Here is an 18,949-nt window from a genome sequence, read left to right as displayed (position 1 = left end):
GCCAGAAACAATTACAATGTGAAAAACTATGGAATAATTCAAAACACCAAAACTAACAAACTGAAGTCTCTGAAAGTCGTTAAATGAATGATGGTGCCAGACTTTACCTGGTGGAGAGCAAGCTGTGAAGCTGTGAAGCTGTGTAAAATCATCAGGGGGTTTGGACTGGGTGTCCATCAATATGCAGATGATACCCAGCTCTACCTCTCTTTTAAATCAGAACCAGTGAAGGCGGTGAAGGTCCTGTGTGAGTGTCTGGAGGGGTTGGAGGATGGATGGCGGCTAACAGATTGAGGTTGAATCCTGACAAGACAGAAGTACTGTTCTTGGGGGGACAGGGGGCAGGCAGGTGTGGAGGACTCCCTGGTCCTGAATGGGGTGACTGTGCCCCTGAAGGACAGGTGCGCAGCCTGGGAGTCATTTTGGACTCACAGCTGTCCATGGAGGCGCAGGTCAATTTTGTGTCCAGGACAGCTGTCTACCAGCTCTATCTGGTATGCGGGATGAGACCCTACCTGCCCATGGACTGTCTTGCCAGAGTGGTGCATGCTCTAGTTATTTCCCGCTTGGACTACTGCAATGCACTTTATGTGGGGCTACCTTTGAAGGTGACCCAGAAACTGCAGTTAATCCAGAATGCAGCAGCTAGACTGGTGACTGGGAGTAATTTCTTCATTAATCAATCTTTTTTTGAATAGATATAATATACATGAGAATGAAAAATACTCTGGAACAGTGCTCATGCGATTATGTAGTCATTTATTGACTGAGCATCTTTGACTGAGCATCTTTGACACAGAAGCGCTAGAAACACAGAATGTATATATTTTAACAAACACCCAGAATTTAAAACATGGCTTATTAAAAACAAACATGGTAGCTGAAGGCATCGCACTCCTAACCCCACCCCAATAAATCACAGCCGCCAATGAAACGCTGGAAGGATGGGCATAGAGTTTAAGGGACACAGAACTGAGATTCTAGACAATTCAGCTATAACTCAGTAGGAGGTAATGCCAAGCAAGTTCTCATTCTCAGCATTGCTCCCCCACCAGCAAAACTCATACACTTTACGGCAGGTGTGGGGAGCCTTGGGCCCACCTAAATGTTACTGAACTACAGTTCCCATCAGCCCCTGCAGGCATGGCCCATGCCCAGGAATATGGGAGTTGTAGTTCAGCAATACGTGGAGGGCCAAGTGTTCCACAAACACACCTTTCAGCAACTTTGCACCCTCCAGGTGTTGCTGAACTACAACTCCCATCTGGAGGGTGCCAGGGTAGCGCCAGCTGACTTACGGGATTTCTGATTGAGGAGCACAATATATATACATGAAGTTCAACAGCCACTTTTTTCTATTTACGGATTTATTCTAGGCACAACCAAATTTTCTTGTTGAACCTCGTCTCATTAGATAAGTGTTAAAGCATTCCCACTCCTTTTGGACTACATCAGTTGGTTTATTCCTTATAGATTGGGTCATTTTTGCGAGTTTCAAGTACTTGCTTAACTTTAATTCCCATTCTTCTCTAGTAGGATCTGTTCACTTTTGCTTATACCAAGATGAGGACGTGAATTGAAATATATGGCAAAGCTGTATTGGATAGATAGAATGAACCGTGGTGAGATAGATGGAAGTCGAAAATAAATAGAATAACAAAAGATATCTATTGCAAAAGGGAAAGTACTATGTTTGAGAACTGATGTTTTGGGATAGCATTGTATAGTTAATTTCACTTGTTTCTGTTCTTTGCTTTGTTTCTTTGTTTTCTGTAGATTTGTTTGTATTTGCACAAAAACTCAGTTAAAAAGAAGACGTTCAATGGCCTCTTATATAAATGCTAATTAATAACTGCATTATCATTGCTATTATTAGAGTTAGTATTACATACAGGAACAGCTCAAGGATAGCAAAAGGTGTTCTCAGGATTCCGATGCCACAGCACCCTCTGGTGGTCACTTGCCTGAAGTGCTACAGAAGCTTTGTTTCCCAAAGTTTTGACTGGGGCGCAGTCCCCACTCGCTGCTCATTAAAACTGTAGCAGCCTTCTCCAAGCTGACGCCCAGCTGTGCTAGCTGGGGCTGATGGGAGTCATAGTTCAAAACATAGAGCCAGCGTGGTGTAGTGGTTAAGAGCGGTAGTCTCGTAATCTGGGGAACCGGGTTCGCGTCTCCGCTCCTCCACATGCAGCTGCTGGGTGACCTTGGGCTAGTCATACTTCTTTGAAGTCTCTCAGCCCCTCTCACCTCACAGAGTGTTTGTTGTGGGGGAGGAAGGGAAAGGAGAATGTTAGCCGCTTTGAGACTCCTGAAGGGGAGTGAAAGGTGGGATATCAAATCCAAACTCTAACTCTTCTTCTTCTTCTTCTTCTTCTTCTTCTTCTTCTTCTTCTTCTTCTTCTTCTTCATCTGGAGGGCATCAGAGGCTCCCTCCACCTAACTACATACAGTGGCACCTCTAGTTGCAGATACGATCCGTTCCAGGGTGCCATTCGCACCCCAAAAAGTCCACAACTAGAGCCATGCTTCTGCGCAAGTGCAGAGCGCGACAGAGCACTTCTGCGCATGTGCAAAGAGCGCAGAATGCTTCTGCGCATGCGCACACGGCGAAACCCGGAAGTATACACTTCCAAGTTTGCCGTGTTTGCAAGCTGAAAAGATGCAACATGAACCTAATGCAACACGAGGTATGACTGTATATGTATTTTCCCAAATTCTTTCTTCCTTCGCCCCAGACAATGAGCAGGTACCCCCATTGCAATTATGGAATTGCCCACTTAATACTGACATGATCTGGCACCTCGCCTCTCCCATTGCCTGACTAGTGAGAATCCTGGTATGTCTTCATTTCCTCCTTTAGGATATGTAAGAGGAGGGGATTTTGATTTAGTTCACATTTAAAGGAGAACCTGGTTAACTTTCTCTCTCCCTGACTCTATCCGAACTGAAGCACACCCAGCCTGAGAAATTCACACTCCTCCGAATTTTGCAATGCCGTTCTACAGCCCAAGAAATATGCAGGTAATGTGTTGCTGAAAATGTATGGATCAGTAGTAGTAACTGTAACTAGTAACTATTAGCAACTAGTAATAACTAGTAGTAACCTAAACAGCATCTTAAAAAGCAGAGACATCACCTTGCCAACAAAGGTCTGTATAGTTATAGCTATGGTTTTCCCAATAGTGATGTATGGAAGTGAGAGCTGGACCACAAAGAAGGCTGATTGCTGAAGAATTGATGCTTTTGAATTATGGTGCTGGAGGAGACTCTTGAGAGTCCCATGGACTGCAAGAAGATCAAACCTCTCCATTCTGAAGGAAATCAGCCCTGAGTGCTCACTGGAAGGACAGATCCTGAAGCTGAGGCTCCAAGACTTTGGCCACCTCATGAGAAGAGAAGACTCCCTGGAAAAGACCCTGATGTTGGGAAAGATGGAGGGCCCAAGGAGAAGGGGACGACGGAGGACGAGATGGTTGGACAGTGTTCTCGAAGCTACCAGCAAGAGTTTGACCAAACTGCGGGAGGCAGTGGAAGACAGGAGTGCCTGGCGTGCTCTGGTCCAGGGGGTCACAAAGAGTCGGACACGACTTAACAACAACAACAAATTATTCATTTCCCACCCCCCACCCCTTCTGAAAAACAACAACCTTAAATGCTTTGCAGCAATAAGTAGGGAAATGGCAGCTCTCTGGATGTTGGACTCAGGTCTCATCAATCCATCAGCCCTTTCCATGACAACTCAGATCAGAAGGGGAAGTTCCACTGAGGCTCTCAGAGCTTACTCGTGAGTAAGCAGATGCAGGGTTGCAGCCAGACATGTTGATGCTCTTCATAAAGTTCCTAGTGGAGCGAAGTGATTATCTGCAAAGATTCTCCGAGTGTGAAATGTCACCCAGCACTGATGTTCAGCTCTGGCAGTCCTTAAGGCTAACGGCTCACCTTATTCTCCTCCCCTAAACATGATATTATTAAACTTGTTTTATTGGTCTTTGTGATTCTGCCAGATTAATTGATGCCGGTTGTCATAGGAGCTCCCCGCAAACAAATGAGAAGAAATGCTCAACAAATAGTCTAACCTCTGTGCAAGCTTTGTGCAAGCAGATAAAGAGGAATGGTCAATAAAACATGTCGTCTGGAGGTGCCCTTTGTCAGTGTCTGGCTTGCAGCAAAATTGCATTTCGGGGGCATCTGCCAGTTAACATGCAATCGCAGTCAGCATTTGATGGTTTCCGACATGCAGCAGCATTTAGTAACGTTTGAACTATGTCCACTTAATTCATTTACATCCTCTTGAATAGGTAAACCAAACCGAAGAGTCAGATTTCAAAATGGGCTAACATGTTTTGATTCTGAAACTGAAATGCCAGGTTTTCAATGCTTTCGTAGAGGTTTTCTGCTGGGGCGTTCCTATCCGACTTTCTTTTCCTTCTCGAATTCTTCCAGTAAGTATCTACAGCCTCATAAGCTGGCTCCGTGCTTGGCTTCCTGCCGTTGCCTACCCACGATTCACAGCCGACAGACTCATAGCAGGGTTCAATAGCGGGAGGCTGGAACAATGAGGGCGGGTGCCCTGCCCTGCCATCTGATTCCTGATGGACAGATGCCACTAGGGCATTTCCTAGGCTCATCTCCCCTTGGGATGGTCTCTCTCCACTGTGCCCACCAGAGACCTCGGTTTTCTTCTTCTTTTCCTTCTTCCTCTCCTTGTGCACCACTGAATACATTTCTTCTAACTACGAGAGAAGCAGACATTAGGGGAGTGTCAATAAAATGGCTTTGGGGGTCAGTTTCGTGCACCTTTGATCCTATGAAAGCCCTTGAGGCAAGACAGCTTTTCTCTTGCCATTCTGCACAAGGGATACCCCAGTGCACTGGTGAATTAGATAGATACATTATTATTATTATTATTATTATTATTATTATTATTATTATTATTACAAAAAGGCTGACAATTTTTCAGAAGGACTTTCAGTTTAAAAACACACAAATAAATTGCAAGCTGGAAAAAGACACATGGGGTGAATCTACACTGGTTGGTTATAACGTTAAAAATCCGTTATAAAGATGTGACACTGGAGGGCGCTGCAGAGCAGTGATACGTTGAGTATGGGAAATTGCATTGAGAGCTATATTATGATTTTTAATAGCCTTTAACAGTGATTTTACAGATCAGTGTAGATCCAGCCATTCATTGACAGGTTCGCACTTCCCTCTTCCAACCCGGTATAAGTTTTTTTTTATTGTATTTTTATTAAAAATTTTCTTGATTTACAAAGGCATGTGCAATGTCTCTCTCTCGTATTTTTTCCCCATGTAACTTTTTTTTTTTTTTACACAAATCAGTTTCATTTGTTGAGACATTAGGAAGAATAGGGGGAAAGAGGTGGAGGAGGGTGGAAGAGGGGTGGGGGTGGGGTCGGATGGTGATGTTTCTATTTTACTTAATATATGTGGGGTTTTGTGTCAGCGCCGCTTGTGCAGGTTCTCTGCTGTTCACTTGTGTTCCTCTGGTGGTGAGAGAGATTGGGGTTGGCCAAGGGTGTGGTTGTCTGTTTGCGATTGGCTGTGGCGGTCTTTGTTTTCTTGTGTGAGTGGGGTGGGTGCAACCCCAGTATAATTAAGAGCAATGGCCCCCCCATCGGGGGGGAGGGGTTACTTCAATTGCAGAGAAATGGGAGGTCTCTTATACTGGTGACTGGGAGTGGCCGTCGGGACCACATAACACCGGTCCTGAGAGATCTGCATTGGCTCCCAGTACGTTTCCGAGCACAATTCAAAGTGTTGGTGCTGACCTTTAAAGCCCTAAACGGCCTCGGTCCTGTATACCTGAAGGAGCGTCTCCACCCCCACCGTTCAGCCCGGACACTGAGGTCCCGTGCTGGGGGCCTTCTGGCGGTTCCCTCCCTGTGAGAAGTGAGGTTACAGGGAACCAGGCAGAGGGCCTTCTCGGTGGTGGCGCCTGCCCTGTGGAACGCCCTCCCATCAGATGTCAAGGAAATAAACAACTATCAGACTTTTAGAAGACATCTAAAGGCAGCCCTGTTTAGGGAAATTTTTAATGTTCAATGTTTTATTGTTTTTTTATTGTTTTGTTGGAAGCCACCCGCAGTGGCTTGGGCAACCCAGCCAGATGGGTGGGGTATAAATAAATTATTATTATTATTACTTATTTTCCTGCTTTCTTATCTTTAAGAGACATCTGAAGGCAGCCCTGTTTAGGGAAGTTTTTAATAGTTAATGCTGTATTGTTTTTAACACTTGATCGGAAGCCGCCCAGAGTGGCTGGGGAAACTCAGCCAGATGGGCGGGGTATAAATAATAAATATTATTATTATTATCTGTGTCCAGGGCAGCTGTTTACCAGCTCCATCTGGTACGTAGGCTGAGACCCTACCTGCCTGCGGACTGTCTCACCAGAGTGGTGCATGCTCTGGTTATCTCCCGCTTGGACTACTGCAATGCACTCTACGTGGGGCTAACTTTGAAGGTGACTCGGAAACTACAACTAATCCAGAATGCGGCAGCTAGACTGGTGACTGGGGGCGGCCGCCGAGACCATATAACACCGGTCTTGAAAGACCTACATTGGCTCCCAGTACGTTTCCGAGCACAATTCAAAGTGTTGGTGCTGACCTTTAAAGCCCTAGACGGCCTCTGTCCAGTATACCTGAAGGAGCGTCTCCACCTCCATCGTTCTACCCGGACACTGAGGTCCAGCGCCGAGGGCCTTCTGGCGGTTCCCTCATTGCGAGAAGCAAAGCTACAGGGAACCAAGCAGAGGGCCTTCTCGGTAGTGGCGCCCACCCTGTGGAACGCCCTTCCAGCAGATGTCAAAGCGATAAACAACTACCTGACATTCAGAAGACATCTTAAGGCAGCCCTGTTCAGGGAAGTTTTTAACGTGTGATATTTTACTGTATTTTTGGTTTCTATGGAAGCCGCCCAGAGTGGCTGGGGAGGCCCAGCCAGATGGGCGGGGTATAAATTATTATTATTATTATTATTATTATTATTATTATTATTATTATTATACATACCTGTACTGCTTGAGCAGCGTGAAGTGTTGTTGCTAGAGATCCCTGTTGCGATGCTTCAGAGGCCCCGGCCTCCATCCCCGTGTGCTGGTGCGCCTTCATCTTCTTCCCTTTCAGAACACAGGCGTACTCGGGTCCTGTTGCTGGGTCCTCTAGCCCCATAGAATCCTTCTCCTCCCTCGTGACAGGGCTCAGTTCCTCCGTCGCTTCCTCCGACACCGTCATGGATTCGTACAGCACCTCCTCGGCTCGGTTTTGGAAGCTCAGGTTTGAGTAAGTCTGGTCTGGAGACAGCAGGTCCTCTGGGGGGATGCGGGGAAGCCCCCTCTGGGGCAGGATGATGAAGCTGCAGCTGGATATCGTCCCATCGTCTTCGCTCAGTGCGTAAGGGACGTGGCCACTGGTTGACCTCGGATCTAGAGGAGGAGGAGGAGGATGCAAGAAGCATAAGAGGAGGTATTGTTGGAGTGGCATACAAAGGATGAACAAGTTAAATCTGTGACGATAGATTGGGCAAGAGATGTCGGACACAATACAGTGGTGCCTCGCAAGACGAAAAGAATCCGTTCTGTGATTCTCTTCGTCTAGCGGTTTTTTTCGTCTTGTGAAGCAAGCCCATTGAAGGATTAGCGGCTTAGCGCTATTAGCGCTATTAGAGGCTTTTAGAGGCTTTTAGCGGCTTATCTGCTGATCGGATCAGCTGATAAGCGGCTTAGCGCTATTAGAGGCTTTTAGCTGCTTTTAGCGGCTTATCTGCTGATCAGATTAGCTGATAAGCGGCTTAGCGGCTTAGGAAAAGGGGGGGAGGGGGGGAAAAACAGCAGGAACTGGCAAGACATTGTTGTCTTGCGAAGCAAGCCCATAGGAGATTCGTTTTGCGAAGCACCTCCAAAACGGAAAACTCTTTCGTCTAGCGAGGCATTCGTCTTGCGGGGCACCACTGTATAATGTTGGAAGGTTGGGAAAGGTTGTGGAAGAAAGGGGTTAAGTTTACTGCATGTACTGTATTAAAAGAAAATATCATGAAAATGATGTATAGATGGTACTTAACCCCAGTAAAACTAGCAAAGATTTGTCATACAACTGAAAATTTATGCTGGAAATGTAAAGAAAAGGAAGGAACCTTTTATCATATGTGGTGGACGTGTGCCAAGGTGAAAGACTTCTGGGAAAAGATTTATAATGAATTGAAAAAAATGTTGAAATATACATTTATCAAAATGCCAGAGGCCTTTCTACTTGGAATAATAGGTTTGGAATTGCCCCCAAAAGATGTTAGATTGTTTTTGTATGCCACAACTGCAGCAAGAATTTTGTTGGCCCAAAGCTGGAAACTACAAGAAATACCAACAGTGGAGGAATGGCAGATGAAGATGATGGACTTTTTGGAGCTGGCCGACCTGACTGGAAAAATCCGCGAACAGAAAGAGGAGGAGCATCAAGAAGAATGGAATAAATTTAAGGACTATTTAGTTAGATATTCTAATATAACATAAGTAGAACTACTTGTAAGTACCAAATTGGCCTAGGAGTTAAATATGTTGAATTGTATAACATTATGGATTGAAAATATTATGAAAAGAAAGAAAGATGTTAATTGAATAAGTCAATTTTATTTGAAAGTGGATATTAGAAAACTGCTACAATGAATTTTATGGAAACTCAGGGGGGATTCGAGGAAGTCATTCAACAATGACAATTAAATTGGGATTTTAACAGTTAGGATATTTGTTTGTTTGTTTGTTTGTTTTTAATACAGTGGTGCCCCGCAAGACGAATGCCTCGCAAGACGGAAAACTCGCTAGACGAAAGAGTTTTCCGTTTTGGAGGTGCTTCGCAAGACGATTTTCCTATGGGCTTGCTTCGCAAGACGACAATGTCTTGCGAGTTCCTGCTGGTTTTTTCCCCTCCCCCCTTTTTCTAAGCCACTAAGCCGCTTATCAGCTGATACAATCAGCAGATAAGCCGCTAAAAGCAGCTAATAGTGCTAATAGCGCTAATCCGCTAATCCTTCAATGGGCTTGCTTCGCAAGACGAAAAAACCCGCTAGACGAAGAGAATCACAGAACGGATTCTTTTCGTCTTGCGAGGCACCACTGTATTGTAATGTTTTTCTTTTAGGTTTGTTATAAATTTGGAAAACCAATAAAAAAAATTGGAAAAAAGAGGAGAAGCATAAGAGGAGGAGACTCCAGAATCAGAATTCAAAATGACCTTAACAGATTGGAGAACTGGGCGCAAGTTAACAAAATGAATTTCAATAGGGACAAATGTAAGGCAGGAAGAACCAGATGCACAAATATAGGATGGGTGACAGCAGGCTTACTAGCAGTGCATGTGAAAAGGATCTAAAGGGTCTTGATCAGGGGTCAGCAAACTTTTTCAGCAGGGGGCTGGTCCACTGTCCCTCAGACCTTGTGGGGGGCCGGACTATATTTTGGAAACAAAGTGAACAAATTCCTATGCCCCACAAATAACCCAGAGATGCATTTTAAACAAAAGCACACATTCTGCTCATGTAAAAACACCAGGCAGGCCCCACAAATAACCCAGAGATGCATTTTAAATAAAAGGACACATTCTACTCATGTAAAAACACACTGATTCCCAGACTGTCTGTGAGCTGGATTGAGAAGGCGATTGGGCCAGATCTGGCCCCTGGGCCTTAGTTTACCTACCCATGCTCTAATTCAGGGGTCAGCAAGCTTGTATATTATTTGCGACTCGTATATTATTTGCAATTTGCAGTAGCAAGGGCAAGTGCTCCTTTGCCTCCAGCCTTTATTGCTTTTCGACTTGGAATCCTGAGATTTGAACTGAATACCAGAGTCTTTGGGAAACGTGCGACGACTTACTTTTTGCCTTTGAATTTGTCCTGTTCAGCTGGTGCGAGTTGACGACCGTCAAGAGCTCCGCCTGCAAAACAAGAAGTTGTGTCTGGGTGCTGGGCACAGTGGCGTAGGAAGGGGGGTGCGGTGGGTACGGGTTGCCCCGGGTGTCATCACTGAGGGGGGTGACAAAATGCCAAAAATATGTTTTTCTGAAAAAATAACTCCCGCACCCATCACATGCCCCTTGCTACGCGACTTCAGAAACACTCTTCCCTTGAGTGATTTCCAGAAACCAGAAGCATTTCTGTCTCCAACTTTGCAGGCAGTGCTCAGCCTTTATTGCTAGTAGCCTTTGACAGCCCTCTCCTCCATGAATCTGCCGAATCCAGAGGCGTAACCAAACAATTAAACCCCTGTGTTGCAAACAATTATCAGTAATATCCAAGGCAACACGATGACCAAGTACAACAATGCAATATCAATGTAAACTCATTATATAGTCTATACGGGACATAGAACAATATGAGAAACCAAATAAACAGAAATCTTATAAATCTCTGACAGTCACTAAATGTGCACTCTTGATGGATTCTCTTGAAAACATAGACCCAAATAAACATAAGTCTTATAGGTCTCTGAAAGTCTTTGTAGACTATGCAAGTCTCTGAAAGAAGCAATGGGTCAGAGTCTTATTTGATGAAAACAAGCCGTAAAGCTTTGTTTTATGACGTCCAACGCTGCCAAAGTGGTCCGAAAACAGACGTAGTGAACAGTGATTCCGGATATACCCACTGTTTCGTGGGATTCTTCTTCAGCACAGAAGGATACAGAAATGCTTCATAAAAAAGGTAAAGGGACCCCTGACCATTAGGTCCAGTCGTGGCCGACTCTGGTGTTGCAGCGCTCATCTCGCTTTACTGGCCGAGAGAGCTGGCGTACAGCTTCCGGGACATGTGGCCAGCATGACTAAGCCGCTTCTGGCAAACCAGAGCAGCACACGGAAACACCGTTTACCTTCCCGCCAGAGCGGTACCTATTTATCTACTTGCACTTTGACGTGCTTTCGAACTGCTAGGTTGGCAGGAGTAGGGACCGAGCAACGGGAGTTCACCCCGTCGCGGGGATTCAAACTGCCAATCTTCTGATCGGCAAGCCCTAGGCTCTGTGGTTTAGACCACAGCGCCACCCGCGTCCCTTGTCTCTGTTATACCCAATTGCAATTCAATGTATTCCTGTTGTGTTTTATGATTTTCCTGATATTATAAGTGAGCCGGAACTGGTCTGTGACCATAATAATAAAATTCATTTATTCAGCCCTCTCCCCCATGAATCTGCCTAATCCAGAGGTATAGCTAGGTGAGGCGGAGGCCACTGGGTGCTGCACTGCGGGGCCTGCAACATGACTGAGCCACACGTCTCTCCTGGGCAGACTGCCTGCAAGATCTTTGCTGCCCTTTCAAGCAGCACGGGGTATGCGTCTGCGCACCGCCTCAGCCGCCCTACAGCTGAGGTGGAGGCCGCAGAGAGACTCCACGCAGCGCGCCCTGCCTTGGCTCGCCCCGCCCCATAGGCAGTTGGCCCCACCCCCATGGGTGGCTTGCTCCGCCCCCGGCTGCAGGGCATGCGCACTGCTCCGGGCACCCAAGCAACTAGCTATGCCACTGAGTGGACAGCTGTCTGCATCCCTGGAATTGCAGCAAATGGTCACGCACACCCAATCAAGTAAATAAATAAAAATACTTAACTAAAAGTAGAAGTGATCAGAATGTTTTCATGCTCGTTGAGGTCACTTGGTTTGACGTTGTTGCACATTCTAGCGACGCAACTGGCAACCCAACTGAGCAATGGTTTCTGCCAACCAACCAATCGCATAGGAGGTTGCTCGGTCCTGGCTGCCCCCCCCCCCAAAAAAATATCCTGGCTACATCCATGTGCACAAAGAATGTACTTGTTATCGGGAAACCAAATGTAGAAAGGAAAGAGGTCCACTCACTGCTTCCTCCAGCATCGCTCCATCTTGTGGAATTACTCTGTTCTTCTCTTTCCTGAATGGCAGAAAAAGAGATGGAACGAATCATTCACGGGGCAGTTTAGCAACACCCTGGTCAGCTGGTGGGAGTACAGAAGGTCCACGTATTTTTGCTGGACTAGATAACCATCTGATCAGGAGGCCCATTCCACACAATGTAGGAATGAGCCTTTTCTGTGGTGGCACCGATTCTTTCGAACCCTCTCTATTTAAACACCACACAGATGCTCTCTCTATCCCCTTTTCATTACCTGCTAAAAAAACCTCCCTTTTTTGGCTAGCCTTACAAACTTCTGTCATTTTCTTTCTTTTCCTTTTTTATTGGCTTAAAAAATATTTATACAGACAGCAAAACAAAGAAGCCTAAATTAACATTGCCTTCTACCAATAAGAAATAATAATAACTATTACAATACTGAAAATACTAAAAGTACATTTACTTCCCCTTTTAAACTTCTATTCTGGTTACAATATATTACTATTCTATAAGAATCTATTATATCCTTTGCTGTCCCATATATTATTTCCCCCCCAAATTCAACCTAACCCTCCCCTCCTCCCCACTACTTCCCTTCACCTGTATGAGATCTTCCCATCATAATATATTTTTTCTAGTTGCTTTGATAAAATAGAGTAACATGAAAACTGTTAAATTATAATTACCGTATTTTTCGCTCTATAGGGCGCACCGGACCATAGGGCGCACCTAGTTTTTTTGGGGGGGGGGAAATAAAGGGGGGGGAATTATCCCCCCCCCCAGCCCCAAAGAGCAAAGAAGCCAAGACAGCAAGCAGGATGGATCCTGCTCGCTGTCTTAGCTTCCTTTTTAGCTGCAGGGCTGGGGCGGGGGAAGCCCGAGCTTTCCCCGACCCCAGCCCCCAGAACGGGCCCGGGAGCGGGGTTGATGTTGCGTGCAACCTCGCCTTCACTCCCGGAGCTTGTTGCTATCTGCAAGCCTTCTGAGCCCGGTGGGAACGCCCGCCGGGCTCCGAAGGCTTGCGGATAGCTGCCCAAAGCCTGGGGTGCGCAGCGCTGTGCTCCCCGGGCTTCGGGCTGCAGGCTGTATTCCGCAAGCCTTGGGAGCCCGGCGGGAACTCCAGCCGCGCTCCCAAGGCTTGCGGATAGCTTCCTGAAGCCTGCATTCGCTCCATAGGACGCACACACATTTCCCCTTCATTTTTGGAGGGGGAAAAGTGCGTCCTATAGAGCGAAAAATACGGTACTTCTTTAGTCCTTACACGCTTAACAATTGCCTATTAAGGGCTCTGCTTTAACACCATATTTCTTCATGTATTCCCCTATGTATTCCCATTCTGTGTGGAATTTTTGATTGGAGCAGCCCCTGATTGCTGCAGTCATTTTTGCCATCTGGGCAAACTTCTGTCATTTTCATGTCTCCCCATTACACCTCCACCCCCCCATAGCATCTTTTTTCTGAACTCGGAATCCTCAAATGCTTTAGTGCAGAAGCGGGGAACCCAACCCGGGGGCCACAGTCTCTTTTGGGCAACTTTCTGAGGGCTACATACAAATAGGGGTTGGGGAAGAGGTAACTGCATGAAACGGAAGCAACAGACGTGAATTTTGGCTTTCTATAGCAGGCTAGTTTCTAGTTTTCACACTCCTCTCCAAGCAACCAATACTGAGATGGTTAATTTTGCACATGTGAAAGCTTCTGGGTGAACAAAACGCTTGTATTGAAGTGAAAATTCTTCAGTCCCAAAATATGGTTCAAAAAGCTTCACTTACAGAACTCAACTGAAAAACCAATAAAATTACATTCATTCAGTTGCATATTTCATATACTGCTCCCAGCATAAGGTATCTAAACTAAGCTTACATATTGTCACGTATAAAAGAGCTTTATTTGCAAAAGCCGCTAAAAGTTTTTGTGCTAGTCACATAAAAGACAACACTGTAGATTATGCAGAGGACTCAGTTAATTTGATTTATTGTAAATGGCTGCTTGTTTCTGGATTTTTCTTAATAGGTTTTGTTGGATTTGCTGGTTTTGTAAGTGAATTGGTAATGGCTTTTAGTCAAATACAAAAAATGATTGATTGGTTGAACTTAGTTTACAAATAACTTGCATTCTGAGCTAAAAACCCTTCTCTGCTGCAGCCTCTTTTAACTTTTTGCTGGAGACAGAGACAAACACGTCTGTTCTCTTCAGTGCCTTAGAACAAAAAGGCACCACACCCAACATGCCTGCAGATTAGCACATGCATAGACTGGAAATGGTCTGTCTTTCCTGCAACGATGAGCTGTTGACTATCTTGTGACTAAGCCACAGAAATAGGTAAAGGTAAAGGGACCCCTGACCATTAGGTCCAGTTGTGACCGACTTTGGGGTTGCAGCGCTCATCTCGCTTTATTGGCCGAGGGAGCCGGCATACAGCTTCCGGGTCACGTGGCCAGCATGACTAAGCCGCTTCTGGCGAACCAGAGCAGCGCACGGAAATGCCTTTTACCTTCCCGCCAGAGTGGTACCTGTTTATCTACTTGTACTTCATGCTTTCCAACTGCTAGGTTGGCAGGAGCAGGGACCGAGCAATGGGAGCTCACCCCGTTGCGGGGATTCGAACCGCCGACCTTCTAATAGGCAAGCCCTAGGCTCTGTGGTTTAACCCACAGCACCACCCATGTCCCAGTTGAAATATATGTGTGTGTGTGTGTGTCTATATATATATATATATATATATATATATGCAGGTTTTGGTGTCCTCGGGTGTCTTCCCGTGTAAAAGTTGGGGTGTCTAGGCGACGTTTCGACGAGGTCTCACTCGTCATCTTCAGGCTGGTGCTTTCGGCTTCTTGTTACTGGAACAGAGCGGGATCTCAGTGTTTGAGTTCCTATAAATACTGTAGAGGGGTGTGGTGTATTGCCTCAAAAGTTCTGGGCAGAGGGGAAGTTCCCAGGCTAGTGTTCTTTTCTTCTTTTGTTCCTTAATTACTTGAGGGATATCTTGAGTGATTTCTTGAGTGATATTCTGAGTACCACTTAGGTGGGTCATTAGGTGTGGATTAGTTGCTAAAGCCTTCGTGTCTTGACCTCTTGAATTTGTGAAGAGTTTTTCTGGGAAGATGGCTGTACTGCACTTAGTTGTGCTTTGGCTTGGCTTCGTGTATAGGGGCGAGCTGTGGTTTTGTGCCCTGTGCCAGCCAGATCTGTGTAGGGATTGCAGGGGGGTGCAGCATCCGGAGGTGCCACTATGGTTTGGTTACTGGATGGTGTCTGTAATTTATCTGTGGAGAGGGTCTGGGTTTGGGTCTGGTGTGGTTGATTGGTGGTGGCGTTCTGTGTGCCTCTGGATCTGGTGTCGGTTTTTGTGGGGAGGGCTAATTTCCAGATGTCTGGCAGGCGGGACGTGTCGTCACGCTTGTTCATGTTGTGAGGGTGTTTCTCTATCTCGATGGCTTCCATGATTATTCTCTTGTGGTGATGTTCCATGTTAAAGAGCAATTTGGAATCTGCAAAATTAATTTCGTGTCCTGTTTCTTTCATGTGTTGGAAAAGAGAGGAAGATTTTTCTTCTTTTTTGACGGCATTCTTGTGTTCTGCGATACGTGCATTTATTCGTCTGTTTGTTTGTCCAATGTACGTGGCTGGGCAGACTTTGCAGGGTATTTCATAGACCCCTTGGTTTTCCAACTGGATTTTATCTTTGGGGTTTCTGAGGATATTGGCTATTTTTTGGTTGGTGCAAAAGGCTGTTTTGATATTGTGTTTATGGAGGATTTTGCTAATTTTATCTGTAGTGCCCTTGATATAAGGAAGGAGGGCCATGCCATTGTTTTCTTCCGTGTCTTGGTTTTTGGGGGGTGTTTCTTTTTGGATTAGCTTCTTAACCCTGTTTTGCTGGTATCCATTGGCGATTAACACATTTGAGAGATTCTGTAACTCAGTTGTCAAGTGGTCTTTGTCAGCCAGGTGTTTGGTTCTGGAGATGAGGGTCTTGGCTACGGAGTTTATTTGTGCAGGGTGGTGGTGTGATTGAGCATGTAAGTAGCGGTTGGTGTGTGTTTTTAATCCAAAAAGAAACACCCCCCAAAAACCAAGACACGGAAGAAAACAATGGCATGGCCCTCCTTCCTTATATCAAGGGCACTACAGATAAAATTAGCAAAATCCTCCATAAACACAATATCAAAACAGCCTTTTGCACCAACCAAAAAATAGCCAATATCCTCAGAAACCCCAAAGATAAAATCCAGTTGGAAAACCAAGGGGTCTATGAAATACCCTGCAAAGTCTGCCCAGCCACGTACATTGGACAAACAAACAGACGAATAAATGCACGTATCGCAGAACACAAGAATGCCGTCAAAAAAGAAGAAAAATCTTCCTCTCTTTTCCAACACATGAAAGAAACAGGACACGAAATTAATTTTGCAGATTCCAAATTGCTCTTTAACATGGAACATCACCACAAGAGAATAATCATGGAAGCCATCGAGATAGAGAAACACCCTCACAACATGAACAAGCGTGACGACACGTCCCGCCTGCCAGACATCTGGAAATTAGCCCTCCCCACAAAAACCGACACCAGATCCAGAGGCACACAGAACGCCACCACCAATCAACCACACCAGACCCAAACCCAGACCCTCTCCACAGATAAATTACAGACACCATCCAGTAACCAAACCATAGTGGCACCTCCGGATGCTGCACCCCCCTGCAATCCCTACACAGATCTGGCTGGCACAGGGCACAAAACCACAGCTCGCCCCTATACACGAAGCCAAGCCAAAGCACAACTAAGTGCAGTACAGCCATCTTCCCAGAAAAACTCTTCACAAATTCAAGAGGTCAAGACACGAAGGCTTTAGCAACTAATCCACACCTAATGACCCACCTAAGTGGTACTCAGAATATCACTCAAGAAATCACTCAAGATATCCCTCAAGTAATTAAGGAACAAAAGAAGAAAAGAACACTAGCCTGGGAACTTCCCCTCTGCCCAGAACTTTTGAGGCAATACACCACACCCCTCTACAGTATTTATAGGAACTCAAACACTGAGATCCCGCTCTGTTCCAGTAACAAGAAGCCGAAAGCACCAGCCTGAAGATGACGAGTGAGACCTCGTCGAAACGTCGCCTAGACACCCCAACTTTTACACGGGAAGACACCCGAGGACACCAAAACCTGCATTCCTGTACCCGTGAAAATCTACGAAAACATATATATATATATATATATATATATATATATATATATATATATATATATATTTGCTTTCGTAGATTTTCACGGGTACAGGAATGCAGGTTTTGGTGTCTTCGGGTGTCTTCCCGTGTAAGAGTTGGGGTGTCTAGGCGACGTTTCGACGAGGTCTCACTCGTCATCTTCAGGCTGGTGCTTTCGGCTTCTTGTTACTGGAACCTAGCAGTTGGAAAGCATGAAGTACAAGTAGATAAACAGGTACCACTCTGGCGGGAAGGTTCCAGTAACAAGAAGCCGAAAGCACCAGCCTGAAGATGACGAGTGAGACCTCGTCGAAACGTCGCCTAGACACCCCAACTCTTACACGGGAAGACACCCGAAGACACCAAAACCTGCATATATATATATATATATATAATTGTTCAGTGGCACCTTGGAGACCAACTAAGTTTGTTACGAAAGCTTATACCAAGAACAAACTTAGTTTGTGTCTCTAAAGTGCCACTAGACAATTTATATTTTTTTATATGCTTTGAGGTTTGTTCATTTTTCAATCATGAGGCGTGTAAATTGTATGAATGAAATCATAGAATCATAGAGTTGGAAGAGACCACAAGGGCCATCGAGTCCAACCCCCTGCCAAGCAGGAAACACCATCAGAGCACTCCTGACATATGGTTGTCAAGCCTCTGCTTAAAGACCTCCAAAGTAGGAGACTCCACCACACTCCTTGGCAGCAAATTCCACTGTCAAACAGCTCTTACTGTCAGGAAGTTCTTCCTAATGTTTAGGTGGAATCTTCTTTCTTGTAGTTTGGATCCATTGCTCCGTGTCCGCTTCTCTGGAGCAGCAGAAAACAACCTTTCTCCCTCCTCTATGTGACATCCTTTTATATATTTGAACATGGCTATCATATCACCCCTTAACCTGCTCTTCTCCAGGCTAAACATGCCCAGCTCCCTTAGCCGTTCCTCATAAGGCATCGTTTCCAGGCCTTTGACCATTTTGGTTGCCCTCCTCTGGACACGTTCCAGTTTGTCAGTGTCCTTCTTGAACTGTGGTGCCCAGAACTGGACACAGTACTCCAGGTGAGGTCTGACCAGAGCAGAATACAGTGGCACTATTGCTTCCCTTGATCTAGATGCTATACTCCTATTAATGAATGGGATGTGGTAGAACCAGGGGCCCCAGGTGCTCTATCTGGAGAAGACTTGCCAATTAAGGGTGAGAGCAGCTCAGATGCTTACCTCCTGCAAAGTGTGCAGAGGGCCAAGAGACAGGCGGTTAGGCCAACCAGGGAGATGAGAAGGAACGAAGGGAAGAAGCCGTCAGCCCCCATTTCCTCCAGGGATGGAGCCATCAGTGGATTCCCCTGCGAGACGCTCTTGACATAGGATGCTGTGGAGGAGAGGAAGCAAAAAGGACCATCAGGGATGCAGTTGGCCACATTCATTCATTCTGCCTTATACAGAATCACACCATTTGTCCATCTGGCTCAGTACTGCAATAATAATAACAATAATAAATTTTATTTATACCTCGCCCTCCCCGGCCAGAGCTCAGGGCGGCTAACACCAATAAAATCACAGTAAAAACATAATAGGGGGGAAAGAGAAGGGGGGGGAAGGAAAAAACCAATTTAAAATACAGGTTAAAATGCAATTTAAAATGCAGCCTCATTTTAAAGTAGCCGATAAATCAAGACTATAAGGGGAGGGAAACATAAGGGTCAGACCGAGTCCAAACCAAAGGCCAGGCAGGCCTTGCAGAAAGATGTCAAGACCCGCAGAGCCCTAGTCTCTTGTGACAGAGCGTTCCACCAAGTCGGGGCCAGTGCTGAAAAGGCCCTGGCCCTAGTTGAGACCAATCTAACCTCCTTGAG

At 45.7% G+C, this 18,949-nt stretch overlaps 1 protein-coding gene across 3 annotated transcripts in view; it reads right to left on the bottom strand.

The window, feature by feature from the left end:
- Positions 1-742: 742 nt before the first annotated feature.
- The window catches only part of LOC310708812 (uncharacterized protein), a 28,439-nt gene continuing 10,232 nt past the window's right edge, over positions 743-18,949 (bottom strand). Inside the window, exons 2-7 of one of the 3 annotated variants that reach the window (XM_083507665.1) lie at positions 18,315-18,465; positions 11,859-11,910; positions 9,890-9,950; positions 7,038-7,450; positions 2,419-4,733; positions 743-2,143 (exon numbers count right to left, since the gene is read on the bottom strand). In XM_083507665.1, the coding sequence (XP_083363791.1) occupies positions 4,317-4,733; positions 7,038-7,450; positions 9,890-9,950; positions 11,859-11,910; positions 18,315-18,427 (1,056 nt within the window). In that variant the 5' untranslated portion in view covers positions 18,428-18,465 and the 3' untranslated portion in view covers positions 743-2,143; positions 2,419-4,316. Of the gene's footprint in view, positions 2,144-2,418; positions 4,734-7,037; positions 7,451-9,889; positions 9,951-11,858; positions 11,911-18,314; positions 18,550-18,949 lie in introns of those variants that run through there. The other 2 variants (XM_083507664.1, XM_083507666.1) reach the window with 2 other exon arrangements.

The sequence above is a fragment of the Podarcis liolepis genome, assembly GCF_965112155.1.
Source record: "Podarcis liolepis genome assembly, chromosome: 6".
Taxonomy (NCBI): Eukaryota; Metazoa; Chordata; class Lepidosauria; order Squamata; family Lacertidae; genus Podarcis; species Podarcis liolepis.
The sequence above is the reverse complement of the archived record's forward strand: the minus strand, read 5'-3'. Positions and strand labels throughout refer to the sequence as shown.